This window comes from Cynocephalus volans, chromosome 3 (genome assembly GCF_027409185.1).
Source record: "Cynocephalus volans isolate mCynVol1 chromosome 3, mCynVol1.pri, whole genome shotgun sequence".
NCBI lineage: Eukaryota > Metazoa > Chordata > Mammalia > Dermoptera > Cynocephalidae > Cynocephalus > Cynocephalus volans.
The window spans coordinates 186,941,322-186,960,276 of NC_084462.1; the positions used below are offsets into that span (position 1 = coordinate 186,941,322).

Here is an 18,955-nt window from a genome sequence, read left to right on the forward strand (position 1 = left end):
GAAAAACCAGAGCTGCAGCTGAAGAATTGCTGAAGACTCAGAGCTGGGAAGTCTGAGAGTTGGGTGCAGCCCAGTGCAATGGTCTCAGGGATCCCCAAACTTTAAACTCTACCTCAGGGGCCCAACCGTGTTCTCGTAGAAAATATCAGAGGAGAATCCTGATGTTCAGAGCAGAGAAAGGGAGGAAGGAGCCGTTCTGAAGTACCCCAGAGCATGACCTTCTCTATAAGAAGCCTTGACCTCAGGAGAAGCGAGTTTAGCTCATCCTAATGGATTGCAGATTCATCAGAGCATCATTGACCTGAGAGAAGAGAAAAAATGAATCCCCTCCCCCTCCCACAAGAGACTTGCAGTGTCCCCTAAAGGAGGGTAAAGGGAGAAGCACTTGGGAATGTCACACCCAGGACACGGCTCACTACAGGACAGAACTCATCCTAGGACTGTGCACTGCTTCCCCAGTCCCACAGTTTACCCACATCCACAGGGCTTCTGTATCATGACAGAGAAAAACTAAAACATAACATGCACCTTAGACACGATTTAAGAAGTGTCCATGAAAATGTAGTCCACAAAGGAGACAAAAACAAAGACATCAGGGGACATTTTATTGGGTCTGTTGCTCATCTTGTCATCTTATCCTGTCTTGTCTTTGAGAGACCCAGCCCAAAATTCAGCCCAGCGGGACTCTGTTGGTTTTTAGCTTTGTGCTTGTCACCATGAATCCTCCACATGGACATAGAAGAGCTGTGTGTGGCCCTCAGGCATCTGCTTCTCCATCCAGGACACTGAGGAATGGACAGAGAGTGGGACAAATCCTCAACATCAATGTCCATGGTGTGGATGAGGATCCAGAGGCTAAACTGCCCCATTGAGGATAGAGACGCCGTGGGCAGGGGTCCTGTAGGATGATAGTAACCACGTGGGTGTAGCTGCACTTTATTTAGGGAAAAATGCTGATTTAGGGACAGGGTGCTCCTGGACAGATGTAATGTTTGGGGAAAATTATAATAGATCATAATGATTTGTGTGTCAGGAAGAAGACAGGTCAAGAAAAACTCAAGGAGGAAAAGCCCTCAGTGAAAAGAACCTTCTCATCTGCACATGAGGAAAGTTCCTTCACTCTGTGTTGCCTGTAGTGAGAATGTGAGAAATTAGAGTCACAAAGAATAAAGGACATGATCCTCAGGGGCATCTGGGAGTCAGCAGAGCAGAGGAAACCTCAGATCCCAAGAGGAACCCCCATGCCCTCTCTGCACCTGCTCCATGGGGCACAGGAGCTGGGTGGGCCTTGAGTGCCCCCTGCAGCCCAGACCCCTCCTGTATCCTGCAGGGAGGTTTGTGTCTGGGCTCACGCTGACTTCCTGTCACTGTGTCTCTCGCACAGTAATACACGCCTGTGTCCTCGGTGGTCACAGAGCTCAGCTGCAGGAAGAACTGGTTCTTGGACGTGTCTCTGGTGATGGAGGTGCGGCTCTTGACGGACGGGTTATAAGCTGTACCACCACTATAACCAATGTATCCCATCCACTCAATGCCCTTCCCTGAGAGCTGGCAGATCCAGCTCCAGTAGGAATTACTGGTTGTGATGGAGTAACCAGAGACGGTGCAGGTGAGGGAGAGGGTCTGCGAGGGCTTCACCAGTCCTGGGCCCAACTCCTGCAGCTGCACCTCAGAAAAGACACCTGGGGACAAGGAGAATCAGATCCTGTCAGCCACATTCACTCACAAATATACCATAACCCATGTGTGACATCTGAGTCACTCACCGCTGGGAGCTGTCACAAGGCAAAGGAGAAGACCCCACAGTTTCATCTTCAATTTGATCTCAACTCTGCTTTCCCCAGAGACCTGAGCCCTGTTTGAGGAGAGACCTGTGAGCTTCCACCACCCATGAGTCTACATTTACCCTGGAGCATGAAGGAAAATTTGCATGTGGGGCAGCTCTGTCCTTATAAGTGCTGAGGAACTGAGGTGGGAACCATAGTATTTTTTGAAATGTCCATAAGTTTTTTTTTCTTGCAATTATTTGACATGTATTTATGGTATGGGAGGGAACTTGGTGAGCTACATGGCATAATGTGGCCCCAGCTTCTGAGCCCAGATCTGCCTTCCTTCAACCCCTGTGTTCTGTGCTGACTGGGACCCAGCCCAACTCTCCCACATAAACTCAGGCTCTGGGTCTTGCTTCTGCAGTTCTGATCCCAGCACAACCCTTTGTTTCTTTCCCTGGACCCTCTCCTGGGCTGTGGTTCTCATCACACCTGAGAGCTTGTTACTTGTTGTATTGTTGTTGTTCCATGAGTTCCAGGCCTGCCTTGTGTTTTCCATCCTGCCATACAAGACACAGCACATCAGAACCCACAGAGACTGTGCAGAAGGTGGTGCCCAGGAGATTACTGAGGAAACTGACCCTCAATGTCTGAGAAAGAGCAAAATCTCAAATGCCTCCATTCCATGCTCATTCCTGTCCATCTAAAGTGTAGGAATTTTCAACTTATATTCATTTCTCACCAATATTTTATGGATGTGAATCCTTCATTTAATCCACCCATTCTCATCAGATATCAAAAAATAAAATCGATTACAATGGTTAACATGAAAGCAGTAATAACATCCCTATTACTAAACTTTCAGAAGCACACTTTCCCTTGATGTCCCCCTGTCTGTGGGCATGAGAGCCAGTCCATGTCTGTGGCATCACTCTCTGGATGACTGCCCACCACAGAGAGGGAGGCCAGGGGCCGGGCTGGATGCTGTGATTTGTCTGCCCCTGTGAGCTCCAGTTCAGTCCCAAGGACAGCTCCATGTCAAGGAGGGACAGACCTTCAATAGTCCTGAATGAATGACAAGACAGGAGCTGCTGATGGGCCATTTGGGGATGAGACTTCAGGTCCTGTTGACTCATACATTGTGTTGGAGTTTTATCAAAATGTTAAAAGACCTGGGAAAACGTGATGCAAAACTAACACTCTGAAATGATAACGCAAGTATTAGAACCAGAATAAGATATGACACAGATTCTAGAATTATCAGAGTGGAGAGTTCAAATAACTCTGTGTATGTGCATCTATGTTTCATTTTTCTTTCAAACCTTCAGCTGACTCTCCAGAGTCCTTGTCGCCCAGCTCTATGTGTCCAGGAGAACTTGTCAGGAAGCTCCGCCTCATGGAGAAGAAGCGCAGCCTCTCAGTGGAGTAAGGGACAAGGACAAAGACCTGCATCTTGCTCGTTTCTGTTCTAACGTGCTCAGGAGGGAAGTTGCAGTGAGAAGAGGTGACTGATTCATAACGTCACTCAGGAACCCAGACTCCACTGGTGTAAGAGCCCAGATCTACAGCTTGTGGACAGACGTTTACAGAAATCAGAAGGTGAGGAAATGGTGAATTTCAGGTGGAATGTTTTTTAGCTGCTGTGAAGACACTAAACATGAGGTCTCCCTAGTAACACAATTCAAGTGCATGACACAGGATGTGAACCACGAATGCAGTGTTGTAGAGCAGATCTCTAGACCTTGTTCATCCTGCATAACTGGAACTTTCCTCCTGTAGAACAGTACGTTAATTAGCCAGGCTGTGAGGCTGTATGTTATAACTGTGTACACTTCCTTTTGCATAATTATTCATATGGCCCTGACTTACATCAAAAGATAAAAAGTGTGTGTTATCTGCTATTTCAGGATAAAGAACAATTAGTGTGTGTGTGGATTGGAGCCTGACACACTGAGCCTGTGTCACCTCTGTCTCTCTGTCTCTGTCTCTCTCTCTATCTCTCTCTCTACACACACACACACATAGCATTGGTCTTTTTTGAAAATCTACCTTGTACTCTCCATTTGATTGATGGTGAACAACTCATTATAATAGAAAAAAAAATGTGAAACTTCACAGTCCTGTTCTGGAATAAGTCACAGTGTGTAGGAAGAATCTCCCATAGTGCAAAGTGACAGGATGGCCCTGTGTGTTTGAGAGTCAGTGCATCACAGCCTATTTCTTTGTATCATAATTGTCCTGCAGGCCTCATGCACATGCTGGTTTCTAACTTGGAATGAGTGTTGTGTTTTATGGATAGACATACTGTAAAAAAATATTTTAAGATAATTATAGTATTGAAAATTCATTAAGTAAGAGCCTCACACCACTGAAAAGAGAAAATATGTTCATGAAAAAGTGGTCTTAAATGTAATGTCAGGAAACTGGGAAAAGTACTAGCTGAGAAAATTTTAAATGTCATTTAAATAAATTAAAAAATATAAAAAACAATTATGATGTCATTAATACTAATTAATATTAATGGTGTTTTTAGTGAATATCTTAACAAAAGAAATTTTTAAATGATAATAATAATAAATCACCAAACATTTCTATCATTGGAAAGAAGCAGAGAGATGAACTTAGCAGATAATCTACATATATATGAAATCCTCAATATGGAAGAAATAGAGAGATAAAGAGAAATATCCAGATGAAAAAGGAGAAAAGATTTAAGAACAGACCTATCAGGCAGAGAAGAAAGGGGGAGTATGAATCTGGAATAACCTTAGAGATAAACCAGGAACACACCACACCTTCTCAAAATGTGCCTGTAATTGGATTAATTTAAATGGACTGAAAGGTGAAAGAAAATGCACAATAGGGGCTTTCATTACCAAAAAAAATGCATGCCTTAGGAATATTTGCTGTGCAATGGTGTAAGTATGTGAATACAAGATGGTTGGGAATGCAGGACCAGAAATCAACAAGAAAAATACCTGCCAGAGCAATGCTAATATTAAAAATTAGATGTTATGACAAAGGCTTTATTGAAGTTCAATTATGCCTGAATATAACACTATACACGGGACATGTTTGATACTTGGTAACAAACCAGTCACCATGTCATACTTTGTTCAAGGTCTTCCTATCAGACTTTCTAACACAGGATAATGCAGTTCAACTTCAAATGTAACAGGGTCTAAAGGAAATTAGTAAATGTTAACTAAAATACTCTGAATCACTTTAAATTTCCCCTTTAAATGCAAAAGTGAGTGTGACACTGGTTGATTTGCTATTTGCATAATACGTTGTCAACCCTTTGAAGTTCACATCTGATCTGTGTGATAATTTTGAGACTGTCACTGTATGTAAAGGAAAGCCACATGTAATCATTTAAAAAGGTTTCCATTAACAATCATGCTCAGTTGAAATATAGAAACACACTCTGCTGTCCTGTGTCCAGGTTCCAAATTAGAAAACTCAGCTCATTTGCTAATGGGATTTAGTAAATTTCCCCTAAAAGTGTTTTCACAGGAACATGTCTATCTCCATCCTGCTTCAGGTCTGTTCCCAAATTTTGGGGCTCTGATGTTTGGCTGTATTTTGGCCTCTGATCATTGCAATCACCAGGGTTGATGATTAGGACCACACTGCTCAGCCCATTCCCTGACTGTTGTCTGACCCTAGCTTCCCATGGGCTTGTCCACCTCAGTGCTCTGCAGATGGTTGCGCTGTCTGCATGTCCTCTGACATAAGGTGTGTGAGTTGTGAGAGGTGTCCTGGGGTCAGCAGCTGTTGTGTCCTCACAGATAATCTGTGCTTTCAAGAAAACTGCTTGCATTCTGTAGTTTGTATTTCTGCTGTGTTGATTGTCTCCTATGATGTGCAGAAAATTTTAATTTTGATATAATCCCATTTGTATATTTTTTCTTTTGTTGCTTGTGCTTTTAGGTCTTATTCACAAAGTCTTTGCTTAGACATCTGACAATGGATTAATATACAGAATACATAAGTTTCTCAAACACCTAAACAGAAAAAAACCAAACAATCCAATTAAAATATATGCGATGGACATGAGTAGACATTTTTCAAAGGAAGATATGCAAATGGCTAACATATAAATAATAAAAAGTTCAGCATCAATAATCATCAGGAAAATGCAAATCAAAACCACATTGACATATCATCTCAACCCAGATAGACTGGCCATTATTGAAAGGACGGTGAATAACAAAGGCTGGTGAGTATGTGGAGAAATCAGAAAACTTCTATGGTGTTGGTAGGACTGTAAATTAGTAAAGCCATTATGGATGTTTCTCAACCAACCACAGACAGAAGTATCATAAGATCCAGCAGTCCTACTACTGGATTTATATCCAAAGGAATGGAAATCTTTATGTCAAAGGGACACCTGCACTTCCATGTTCATCACAGCTTTACTTATAATAGTCAAAATATGGAGCCAACCTAAATGTCCATCAACACACTACTGGATAAGGAAAATGTGGTATATATAAATAATGGAACACAACTCTGCCATAAAAAAGAAAGAAATTCTGCCATTTGAAGCAACAGGGACGAGACTGGAGAAAATTATATTAAGTGAAAAAAGGCAGACAAGGAAAGAGAAATGCTGCATATTCTCATTCATAACTGCATGCTGAAAGAAGGAAGGAAGGAAGGAAGGAAGGAAGGAAGGAAGGAAGGAAGGAAGGAAGGAAGGAAGGAAGGAAGGAAGGAAGGAAGGAAGGAAGGAAGGAAGGAAGGAAGGAAGGAAGGAAGGAAGGAAGGAAGGAAGGAAAGAAAGAAAGAAAGAAAGAAAGAAAGAAAGAAAGAAAGAAAGAAAGAAAGAAAGAAAGAAAGAAAGAAAGACCACAACAATACGTTGAGCATTCAGAAGGAAGGAACAAACCTAAGGACACTACAGACGGGGGAAGGGAGGGAGGGTGGAGGGAACGACAAGGCAGGTCAAGGGCATGAAGAATAATTGTGATTTGTAATAATGTTTCTGCTAATATTAAAAATTAAAAATAAATAAATATAGCTGCTTGATGGCTGCAGATGATTTCAAATTAATATTAGTTAGATATTTATATTAATCAGCTCTACACGATATAGATGAATTGGTTCCTATCTTAAATCAGCATTCGTGAGAAACTGCTAGGTTCTTTTTCACCATGTGTAACCAGTCAACAGGACAATCCTGGGGATTCTCTAAAGGTGGGACATGGTCATGAAACAAGCCTCAAAGACACTTTGGACATTTCCTGGTGGATTTTACTCAGCTTCCATTCACCAGAGGATTTTAATATGTTTTATTTTTTGTCTTCTTATTTTTTCAGTGTCTTGAAGTAATGCATTGAAAAATGTCACAGCTCTTTCAGTTGATAAAATGATGCTTTATTTCGTGTTTCTAACCTGTACTATGACAGCATTTACATCAAGTGAGCTTGTCAAAATTCTAAACACAAGAGCACACACACACAGATACACACAGAAATTATGCTTTTGGAATTGTACATGACAAATAGGTACTTTGCAAACAAAGGGTTTGTGACATTCTTCACGGAAATAGTAAAATCTATCCTAACAGTCACATCAACTAATAAAAGCCAAAGCAATGCAGAGAAAGAAAATAATAATGATCAAGCTGGAGATGTTACACTACCTGACTTTAAATCCCACTACAAATCTTTAGTAAGAGAAACAGCATGGTACTGGCATAAAAACAGACACTAAAACCAATGGACCAGAACAGAGAACCCAGAAAACAATCCTCATACTTACAACCAACTGGTCTTTGACAAAGGCACCAAGAGCACACATCGGAGAAAAGACTGTTCTCCAGCACCCCTCTTCCATATATGGTGCTGGAGAACCTTGAAAACCATCTATTAAAAAAATAAAACTAAACCTGTATCTTCCACCGTATTTGAAAATCAACTCAAAATGGATTAAAGAGTTAAATGTAAATCTTGATACCTTACAACTCCTAAAATAATACACAGGCAAAACACTTCAGTAAGTAGGACTGATAAAAAACTTTATAAAAATGAACCCAAAAGCACAGGCAACAAAAGAAAAAATAAATAAACCAATGGGATTATATCAAACTAAACACCTTCTACACAGCCAATGAAAAAATTAACCAAACAAAAATACAACCTATGGAGTGGGAGTAAATGTTGGTAAACTGTGCATCCAGTATGGGATTATTATCCCAAATATACAAGGAACTCAGAAAACATCACCATAGGAAAAAATAAAATGAAACAGATTTAAAAATCGGCAAAGGTGCCTAATAGACCTTTCTCAAAAGAAGATACACAACTGGCCAACAGACACATTAAATAATTGTCAACATCACTAAATATTAGGGAAATACAAATCAAACCACATTTATATATCATCTGATTCAGATAGACTGGCCATTATCCAGAAGACAGAGTAAGAGATGCTGGGCAGGATTCTGAGAAAGTGAAACCCTCCTACACTGTTGATGGGACTGTAAGTCAGGGCAGCTATTACGGAAAACATCATGGAAGCTCCTCAAACAATTATAGAAGGATCTACCATATGATCCAGGAATCCCACTGCCGGGTATATATCATAGGAATGGAAATCGTCATGTTGAAGGGAAACTTGCACTCCCATGATTAACGCAGCTCTATTTACAGTAGCCAAGATTAGGACCCAACTTACATGCCCATTGGTGGGTGTCTGGATAAGTAAAATTTGCTATATGTACACAACATAATATTACTTTGCCAATAAATAAATAACAAAACTCTGCCATTTGCAGCAACATGGATGAACTTGGGGAAAATTATGTTAAGTGAGATAAGCTGAGCACAGAAAGTAAAATGCCACATGTCTTCACTCATAAGTGGGAGCTAAAAAAAAGTAGAAAAAGAAAGAAAGACAAAATGATCACAATAATTTGTTGAACTTTCAAAAGGAGAGATCATACTTAGGCCACCAGAGTGTGAAATGGGGAGGGGGAGGGGTTGACAAAGAAGTGGTAAAGGGCCCCAAAATATATTACACTCATAATGTTGAATACATTATTTATTCTGATCTGGGCATCATTTATGGTACACAGAGATGGATATTCAGTGCCATAACCCTCAGATATATTTTTTTAAGTTTCTATACAAATAATAAAATAATAATATAGTAAATTTATTTTTAAGAAAAAATGTCAAAGAAAAAATTCAAGGCCTAGAATAATAAAATTATAAATATTAAACTAGAAAAACAGGGGATAAAAATATTATTTTCCATTTATGCTGATCAGTGCTCAAAAGTTCTCAATTAAATCATGTTCAGCGTTAGATCCTTAAATCACTGGAGAAATATAGTCTGGGAACTCAAGTTTAAAATGCACTAAAATAAATTTCTATGCTTTAAAATAGCAAATCAAGTTGAATGAATGGGCTTGATGTTATGGAGGTCACTACCAGTAGGAAATAGAGATCCTTCCCTTGGAACTTCTTGAGAAGCCACATGTTGACCTGGGGCACTAAGAGTGGGGCATTATCTTCCTGTTTCAACCTCCCCTGCTGGTGCATACCCCTGAGAGGTTTAACTTATCTACACATCAGGGAGGTATCTACCTGTGGGACTCAAAGTTCCCACTACAGTGAAGGAAGTTGCGCATCACCTGAGAGCTGTTTCAGGTAAAGGTGGATCATGTCCATACAGAAATATCCAACACAAGTTCTGCTAAAATATGTCTTGGCCTGGGGGACATGAAAAGGAACAACAAAAATCCAGTCCAGTGTGTCCTTACATTTCTCTTTTCTTAGTTGGTTCCACACAGGTCCACTCAGTCCACTCTGCCACAAAGGCCAGACTGACTCCTCTTTGTCTCGGTGCATAGGTGCCATCTTAGCCTGAAAGACATGGGGCAGTTACCATCCCTGGTAGAAAAACTCTCTTTATCAGCTGAGCCACAGTCATAAGTATCCCCATAAGAAGACAACAAACATAGACTCGGATTAAGTGGAACCACTTCTCTGCCCTAGTGGAAGGATTGTGAAGTTATAAATAAAATGTTGCATTTAGTCAACACAAATGTGGTGAAAGGAATTAATCCTGCTTCTACACCCTTATTCCCAGACCCCTGTGTTGTAGCTATTGGGCCCAAGGCTCCTGTACTGCCCACTGATTTGGACCATATGTTGGGAACTAGATTACACTGAAATGCCTTTGATGGAATTAATTTAGATCTCATAGTTTCTTCTGGAGATGATGTCATAAAACATTCTCGGTCACATCAATTTGGTTTTATTTTCAGAGACTTGAATTGGCCCTTCCATTGTTCTATTAGTCTTTTTGCTTCTGGAAAAATCTAAATGATGGATGACAACTTTAGCCCATGCGTGTGTTCCCATGGCCTCACATCCTATGACTCAACAACAACTAGTGTCCTTGGTCAGATTTTCTAAAAAAAACAAAACAAAACAAAACAAAACACTTGACTGCTCTTAATACAAAATTGTAAAAGTTTTTCTTTGTCTCTTAGATAACTGGTTTAAAAACTTATTTCATGATAAGTTCTTGTGCTCTCTGCCTTTAAAACCCTTTGTCACTTTGGTTTTATTTTTTGTAGTAATTTGTGATCTTATTCAACTAAATGTTTTAAGCCTTTTGTTATTTAATACAGCTTTCCAACACTAAATTCTGAAACTATAAAATAACTTTGAGGAATTCCAAGGGCCCTGGAGTTTCTCAAAGGATATATGAAAGGTATATCAGAACTAATTGGCTATTAAATAAGTTAGGCTATTTGGGAAAGCATTGTCAGTACTGAAGGTGTTATGGATATGTGTTCCAAAATCTTGTACAGTTCTTAGATATCTGTGTCTTGATATAAATGCTACCAGTCATAATCTTGGTTTAATTATAATTTTAAAATGTTATGTCTTCAAATATTTCATGAAAAACTCTGATACAGTTTCTGACAAACTTTGAATTCATAGCTTTAAACTAAAGTTCCAAAATTCTAATGAAGAAACTGATGGGTTTGTGAAATTGTTCACTAAAGTCAAAACAACAAAAGTTAATTGGTAAATTAATTTAAAAGAATTATGGGTTTTTACAATTTCCTTATTTTAAAACACTGCTGGTTCTCCTAATGTTTTTCCAAATGTAAGAAAACTCTCTCTCTCTCTCTTAAGCTATCTATAATTAACAATAGTTTGGTAAAATGTCATTTAAAACAGAGATAAAATAATTTGTTTTCTCCCTATTTGATCCCCCCCCCCAAATTTAATAACTTTAAGTATCCTTATGATTATTATGGCAAGGTGGCTATTTTTATAAGTTCAATGAAAATTAACTCTCTCTCTATAACAGAATATAATTTAAAACTTTGGATATAAGGTAGCATGTCTCATTTCCATGTTGCTGACCTCTTTTTTATGTTGCCATAAATTTGGGCTGGTGTTGCTTCATCCTGCTGTTTATCTTTCCCTCGTGGGACAGATCACTGAAAGAAAGTGAGCTGAGATGCTTCTTTCAATCACCATCTGGGAAAGAGCTTTCCCAACACCGAGAGATTTATGCAAAGAAAAGTAAAACCTTTTCAATCTAGATATTGATCATCAATGCTTTTATGAGGAATGCCTTGATCATAAAGGGGGAAATAATGTCTTCTCTATAAAAGCAGTTCTCTAAATTTTCCTGGCCTTAAAGAGAGTGTTTGTAACTTGAATGAGACATCCTGTTCTTAAGCAAAAGCCTTGTAATTGATCAAAAATTTTACAAAAGACTAGATGCTTTGGAAACAGTAATGTCCTGGACAGTTTTAACATTAACAAACTCCCTGAACTCAGAATCAACTAATACATGGAACAGAATCCCTTTCCCAGATTTTCAACAATTGCTAATTACACCCAATTCACAGAACCTGGAGTGAGCAGCTGCAGCCACCCTGAGACGATGACATCACCAGTCCTCACCTGAAGCAAATTAAAAGGACTTGCCATTCTAAATGATACTAACTTTGCTTTAACAAAATGCTTTTTGTCTTATCTATGCCAACCTGATCTATAGCTTTTGCTTTTCCTTTTAAATAAATAAAGCGGGGGAGATGTGGAATATACTAAAAAGCATATGTACTTCACAAGGCCTGGTTTTCCAAAGCCTTGCAGTTTCAAATATTGACCTTGCGGAAGACTGGAAATTTCCCTCAGGCTATTAGTCTCTGTTGCAAGATAAGGATTGTGGCACAGCAGGTTGCTGGCTCAAAGACAGAGGAGTTACTGATTGTTGTGTAAAGATACTGAGAAAGTGCTGTTAAGAAGGAATGTTTGCTAAGATCAAGCTTTTGTTGGTGGATCACTTAATTATCTACTGGAATGTCACCTGGCTTGTTTCACTGAGAGTTACCAGCCTATATTGTTAAACTATAACCCACATTTGTTCTCTTCCTGTAACTTCCTGGTCTGGAAAATAAATGCAGGAAGAGAACCCCAATTCAGTGTTAATTTCCCAAAGAAGGAATACCTCTCGCTTGAGGGTTCTGGTGGGAGATTAACCACTTCGGGGCCTCTCACTGCTCAGTAGAGATGGGCTTTGAGTAATCCTTTGCATCTCCATCACCCAGGGGAAGTGGGGTGACAAATCCGTGGGGGTGAAGCAATACAAAGAAACAAAATGGTGCCTCGTGTGAGGCTCCTGGCTGGCTTGTAATTAATTATAAGCCAATTTGGTACTTTGCACATAAAACAATTACACAAACAGACATGAACATAGAGACATAATATACATCTTACACACGCATGTATGCAGACATAAACAACAAGGACAAAAAAAGGATCTTATAGGTTTTGTTCAAGATGTAATAAAAAGCTCACTGGTAAAAAGGACAGTCAGGTTTAGGTTGTTCTTTTTCCAAAAAGACTTATTGGTGAGCTTACCTTGCCTTAAAGAAAGCAAGATAACAAGTTTACATTGTAAAGCAAAGTATACAAACCTTTTCAAGAAGATGCAGAGAAGATTTTCTTCCTTTAAGAAGATAGCATGGAATTCTACCATAGGATTTTGTGAAGAAATACATAGATGACACTAGAAGAGAATTTAGAAGTCTGTCTAAGATAACCAAGTGGATGCCGGAAAATTTGAGACCATCTATTTAAACAGGTAGATTTTAGTCTAGTTTTTTTCTCAAATGAGTTACTGAACTCAAGGCTTGAGCCACCAATCAGAGATGAAACCATTTGACTCCTGAGGTTTTTAGGAGAAGAGCAGTAGACCCAAAAGGGGTCTGGTTGGTGCCATGGCTGCTTTTCTTCATAAAATCCATGAGTCTTCAGCGAATGAGAGTAGCACATGCAGTTAAGAAAAGAACCACTGCTTTTAAGAGAGGAGAAAGCATCATGCAGATAAGAAAGAAAAACATGCTCAAACAATACCAACACTGTAAAGAAATATTAACTTCCTTTACTTTAGCTTGTCCAATTTAAAGTTCTCTCAGTCACTAGCAAAGATTAAGTTTTATCCTTTTTTGGTGACATAAACATGTCTTAGATTTTTGTTAAGGTCTTGGATAGGTCTCAGAGCGACTTGATAGAACATGGTTGTTTAATATCCACTAACAGTTTTACAGGCTGCCATTCAGTTACTCACAGCCTGCTGCTTTAAGGAGACATTGGAGTTGTAATGTATGTTCAGTCTCCCCTTTCGTTAACGAATATCCATATTGTAAAAGTAAAGAAAATGAAAAAATATCTCCAGGGTTGAAAAAGCCTATTTGACCTGCTGCAGGCGTGCAGTCACAAATCGAAAGCCACCTGTGACTCCCTTACCAGGATGCGTCTCCCTTATTAGGGACTCCTTGGCTGGGATGAACGGACGTCCTATTCCTCTCTAATGTTCGGCAGGTCAGTCTCCGATCCGTGGAGAATGTCCTCACACAGGGCACCATTTTGTTGCTTTGTGTTGCCCAAGAAAAAATTAAACAAATAAAAAAAAAATAACCCTTAAAGCTAATGAAAATAATGACATATACCAAAACATGTGGGACATCACAAAAGCAGTACAAAGAGGGAACTTGATCACAATAAATACATACATCAGAAGAATAAAAAGATGACAAATAAACAGTGTTACGCTAAAACCTCAAAAAACTAGAAAAACAAGAACAATCCAAACCCAAAGTTAGTGGATGGAAAGAAGGAATTAAGATCAAAGCAGAACTAAATAGAAGGCCCCCCAAAATACAAAAAATCAACCAAACAAAAAGTTGTGGTTTTTGAGAAAACAAAATAGACAAGCCATTAACTAGGCTAACTAGAAAAAGAAGAGAAAAGATCCAAATAGCAAAAATTAGAAATAAAAAAGGAAACATTATAACCAATACCGCAAAAATACAAAGAATCATTAGAGGCTGTCATAGCCAACACATTTGGAAACCTGGAGGAAATGGATAAATTTCTTGACACATGCAAACTACCTGGACTGAACCAAGAACACACAGAAAACCTGAACAGACCAATAACAAGCAAAGAAATTGAAGATGAAATCAGTATTCTCCCAATAAAGAAAAGCCCAGGACCAGATGCTTTACTGCCAAATTCTACCAAACCTTCAAAGAGGAATTAACACCAATACTCTTCAATCTATTCCATAAATTGAAATGAAGGTCATTCTCCCAAATTCATTATTTTTCTTTTTGATAATAGTCATTCTAACAGATGTGAGGTAATAGTTCATTGTGATTTCAAAAGACACTTTTCTGACAGTTAGTGATTTTGAGAAATTTTTCACATATCTCTTGGCCATTTATTTGTACATCTTCTTTTAAGAAATGTATGTAAAAGAATTTTACCTATTCTTTGATCGGGTTGGTTTTTGTTATTGAATATTTTGTGTTCCTTGTATATTTTTAATATTAGCACATTATCAGATGTATGAGTTTTCAAATCTTCTCTCCTAATCTGTAGGTCGTCTCTTTACAATGAGAAGGTTTTCTTTGCAGTTCAGAAGCTTTTGAGTTTTATGCAATACTATTTGTCCACTTTTGCTTTTGTTGTATGTGCTTTTGGGGTCATATTCAAAAAAATCATGGCCTAGATAAATGTCATGGAGCATTTCTCACATGTTTTCTACGAGCAGTTTTCAAGTGTTAGGTCTTAGGTTTAGGTGTTTAATTCATTTTGAGTTGATTCTTGCAAGTGGTGTGAGATAAGGGTTCAATTTGATTCTTCCTCATGTGGCTATCCAGGTTTCCCAGCACAATTTACTAAAGAGGCTGTCCTTTCCCCATGGTCTGTTCTTGTCACCTTTATCACATGTCAATTAACTGCAATTACGTACATTTACTTCTGGGCTCTGTATTCGATTCCATCGATTGATACGTCTGTTTTTATATCAGCACTACACTGTTTTGGTCATGTACTGCTCATTTTTTATGGTCTATGCTTTCTTTGTCATGTGGCTGATCAGAGTTCACACATTTTCTTTTCCATTGTCCTAAGTCTCTACTCTTCCACCAACACCACACAGTCTTGATTGTTGTGTATCCTAAAATAACTATATCCATTTTTTCTAAACATTAGCCAGGAGGAGAAACTCAGACTTTCAGAAAACTGCAACCCATTTCTCCTGCCCCCCTCTTTGTGAGGCTTAAGCGCCCCCTGGTTGTCCCATGTGCCCCTGCAGGGGGGTTTGTGTCTGGGCTCTCAATGACTTCCTGTCACTGTGTCTCTTGCACAATAATACACGGCCGTGTCCTCGGCAGTCACAGAGCTCAGCTGCAGGAAAAACTGGTTCTTGGACGTGTCTCTGGAAATGAAGATGCGGCTCCGCAAAAAAGGGTTGTATTTTGTGACTCCAGAATGATCTATTTCCCCAATCCACTGCAGTCCCTTCCCCAGGGGCTGGCGAATCCAGTGCCACCAACTAATGCTGGTTGTGATGAATGATCCAGAGACTGTGCAGGTGAGGGACAGGGTCTGTGAGGGCTTCACCAGTCCTGGGCCCGACTCCTGCAGCTGCACCTGGGACAGGACACCTGGAGACAAGGAGAATCCGTCACTGTCAGTCACATGCAGTCACAGTCATCCCTACAGATCCATGTTTAACATTCGAGACACTCACCTTGGAAAGCTGCCACCAGGCGAAGGAGAAGGCCCAGCAGTTCCATCTTTTTCCAGACCTTATTCTGTCTTCCCACAGACCTCAGCCCTGCCTGAGGCAAGAACTGTGAGCTCCCACAGGGTGAGAGCAGAATTTTACTTCAGGGCTTGGAGAGATATTTGCATATTGGGAGGCCTGTCCTTACAGCTGGGGAGCGACTGAGTTCAGTCTCCCCTGAAAATTCCAAGGCCCCTGTGGGGCATCTCTTCTTTTGAACTCACGTGGTATATGTGAAAATTGATTATACATATTGGCTCATTTTTGTCATACCCCAAGGAATATTGGAGTGGAGGGTCCAATAGCAAAAAAAAAACACATGAGGCACACTAGCACCTGTGAGGAGCTGCCCGAAATCGCCATTACAAGATGGCGCTGATTTCCGGTGGAGGGCAGGGCTGCTCGGTAACACGCCTGGGCCGATTAGGCAGCCACCAATAAGGTAGGAGCACGTCCTAGGCGAGGAGCAGTCTCTATATAAAGGGCGCGGGTTCCCTCGCTCGGGGTCTCCATTTTTGGCAAGCTTATGCTCTCCCTCTCAAGATGCATTAAAGCTGATCTGCAGAAGGATCCTTTGTGTGCCGCGTCGTTCTTGCTGGCGAGACGGTAGCGCGGGACAAGCACCTGCTGAAGAAACAGCCTGCTGCAAGCCTAAGACCAGCTTTGCCAGGCACCTGATGGAATCTCCTGTGCTAAGACTAACTTTTACTTACTGCTCTCACTCGGCAGCTGAAGCCTGCCAGTTACCCCGAACTCCACTAGTGCCAATGGTCTTTCTTTCCAGGATTACATTACATCATCACATTCCTCCTCTTTATAAAACTTTCAGACTTTTATTTGTTTCTCAGACATACAGAAAACCAGCCAGGTTTGTGTGTGTCCCAGATTGCAACCCTACTTTTCCACATAAAACATTCTCTTAGAGATGCGTCTATATATGTTTATTTGACTTTACCATATGTAACGCATATGTAATGTGTTTAAGAACATTTTGTCTAAGAGACACTACCCATATCATTTAATAGATCATAATTTCTCTATACACTCTTTTTTCCTCAGAGAAGAAGAAATTATTAAGGAAAAAAGTGGTTTTGTTTTAAAATGAATATTATCGTTTCTTTAGTAGTTAACAAAAACAAAATACAAACAAACAAACACACTTTGTCCCCTTTGTCTGAAATTACATTTAACATTTCATTCATTTTCAGGAAATGTTGTGGTTGGCAGCCCAGCTCTTGGTGGGAGACTGCACAGGGCCCTGACTCCGCAGAAAAATGAGCTCTCTTTACAGCTGTGTCTGAGACAAGAAATACATCATTTTGCCTCTACTGGAAGGAGGGAAGGGAAAGTCTGTCTACTTGGAAGAGAATTTTTCAGCATCGCAACACACTATTGGTGAGTCCATGCTAATGAATGTCAAAGACATGAAAACTTCTGTTGCGTTCTTCCTTACATATGACACAAGCTTTCGGGGCACTTCTAGTTGACATCTTCAGTGATTATTTTTTTAAAAATCATTGAATGGAGATCTTGTAACCACATTTAAAGGAGACTTCACTGTGACTTGGAGAGGCCCTTCCAATGGCAGGGACCTTAGGTTCAAGATTCACAAGCGTCTCCATCAATTTCCACTTTCCAGGAGAGGAGGAGGAAGGGCCTGTTTTCTTGACCCATTGACAATTCAAAGTTATCAGTTAATTCAACATAATATTGCACAGTCTATCTAACATAAAATTTGACATATGGAATGTAAAGTTTGTCATAGTATGTTATACATATTAATTAGATAATTAACATTAAGATTTGTCATGGGAGAGGAGATTGTTCTAGAGCAACATGGAAACTCAGTTTCTGTCCAGAACTGAAGACATTTCTGTAAGGCACTAGGCAGCAAGGTGACAAGGTCCTTGCTGTCTGGGAACTGTGCCAGCAAGAGCTGGCTGCCCATCTGCTTGTCTCCCACCTCTGCTTATTCTTGAGATCTGAACTTTGAATGAACCTGGGACCCTGAGAACTTTGTAAAGGAGGAATTTATATTTTTACTTTGCTGATAAGTAGTTATCCCTGAACCTTCAAAGTGCCAGGGCAACAGAAAGTCTTCTATAAACAGTTTTGTACCACACATAACTGGCTTAATCAGTGTAATATGTTATTTTACTGGCTTATAAAAAGAACCTGAAATAAACTAAGTGTTTTTTTCTCAGGCCAGCAGCTTGGAAAAACCCTCCTGATCCCATAAACATGTTTACTCATTAATTCTCTACCGTCTCCCCTCGGGTACCGGTCTCCGGCACATTTCTAAGTGACACTAAACTTATGAGATTCTCCAGAACAACTGGTCTTCATATATGGCACTGGTCAATCAGATTCACTCCAGTTTTTAATCATTGAGTGAGGATCTTGTAACCACACTGACAGGAGCCTATGCTGTGGGGTTTGTCGTGTGATTGCTATACAAGGAATGAGTATCTGGGACTCTTACTTCACCAATTGCATGCTTCTGTGGAGGTGACAAATGCCACTCCTCAATACCATGTTGTGGGAATCAACCCATCAGTACTGCCTGAACATGAGAAAATGGGGATGGGTGGTCTCCATCTCCAGGAAGCAAAGGTGATGTGGATAAGTTCGGGCACACACATTTGCATGCATTGTGAAGCATCCCGAGAGCTTGCAGAGTTTTATATGCCTGAGAAACTTTTGGGGAGATGGTCAACAATGCTGATCACTTAATCTTTGTCATGCAGAGGAATGTTGTTTGTGCAAGGCCGCAGAGGCACAGACTCCCTTTCTTAGAAGCTTAGACTCTGTGGCCAAACCTGCTGCTGTCAACCCTGGGCTTATTTCCTTCTTCCACCAACTTCCAGTCACTCAACTATCACCACACTTGCCTCTCACCAAAGAACTTAAGTAAAAATTGACATTACCCATTTAGAAATAATATAAAATCAACATAAATAAAACAGAAAACCAGCTCTCACCAATGACATATGCACATGAATATTTATTAATTTTTTCCCGAATAGCATCTCCTATCTGATTAATAAGGGTGGCAAGGTAGG

At 39.9% G+C, this 18,955-nt stretch overlaps 2 gene segments (V, D, J or C); both read right to left on the reverse strand.

The window, feature by feature from the left end:
• Positions 1–1,182: 1,182 nt before the first annotated feature.
• Positions 1,183–1,812, reverse strand: LOC134372896 (Ig heavy chain V region 1B43-like). The segment is given in 2 exon segments: positions 1,183–1,682; positions 1,767–1,812. Coding segments are annotated over 2 exon segments (546 nt in total).
• Positions 1,813–15,439: 13,627 nt separating this feature from the next.
• LOC134372897 (immunoglobulin heavy variable 4-4-like) lies at positions 15,440–15,903 on the reverse strand. The segment is given in 2 exon segments: positions 15,440–15,771; positions 15,858–15,903. Coding segments are annotated over 2 exon segments (378 nt in total).
• Between the last annotated feature and the right edge of the window lie 3,052 nt (positions 15,904–18,955).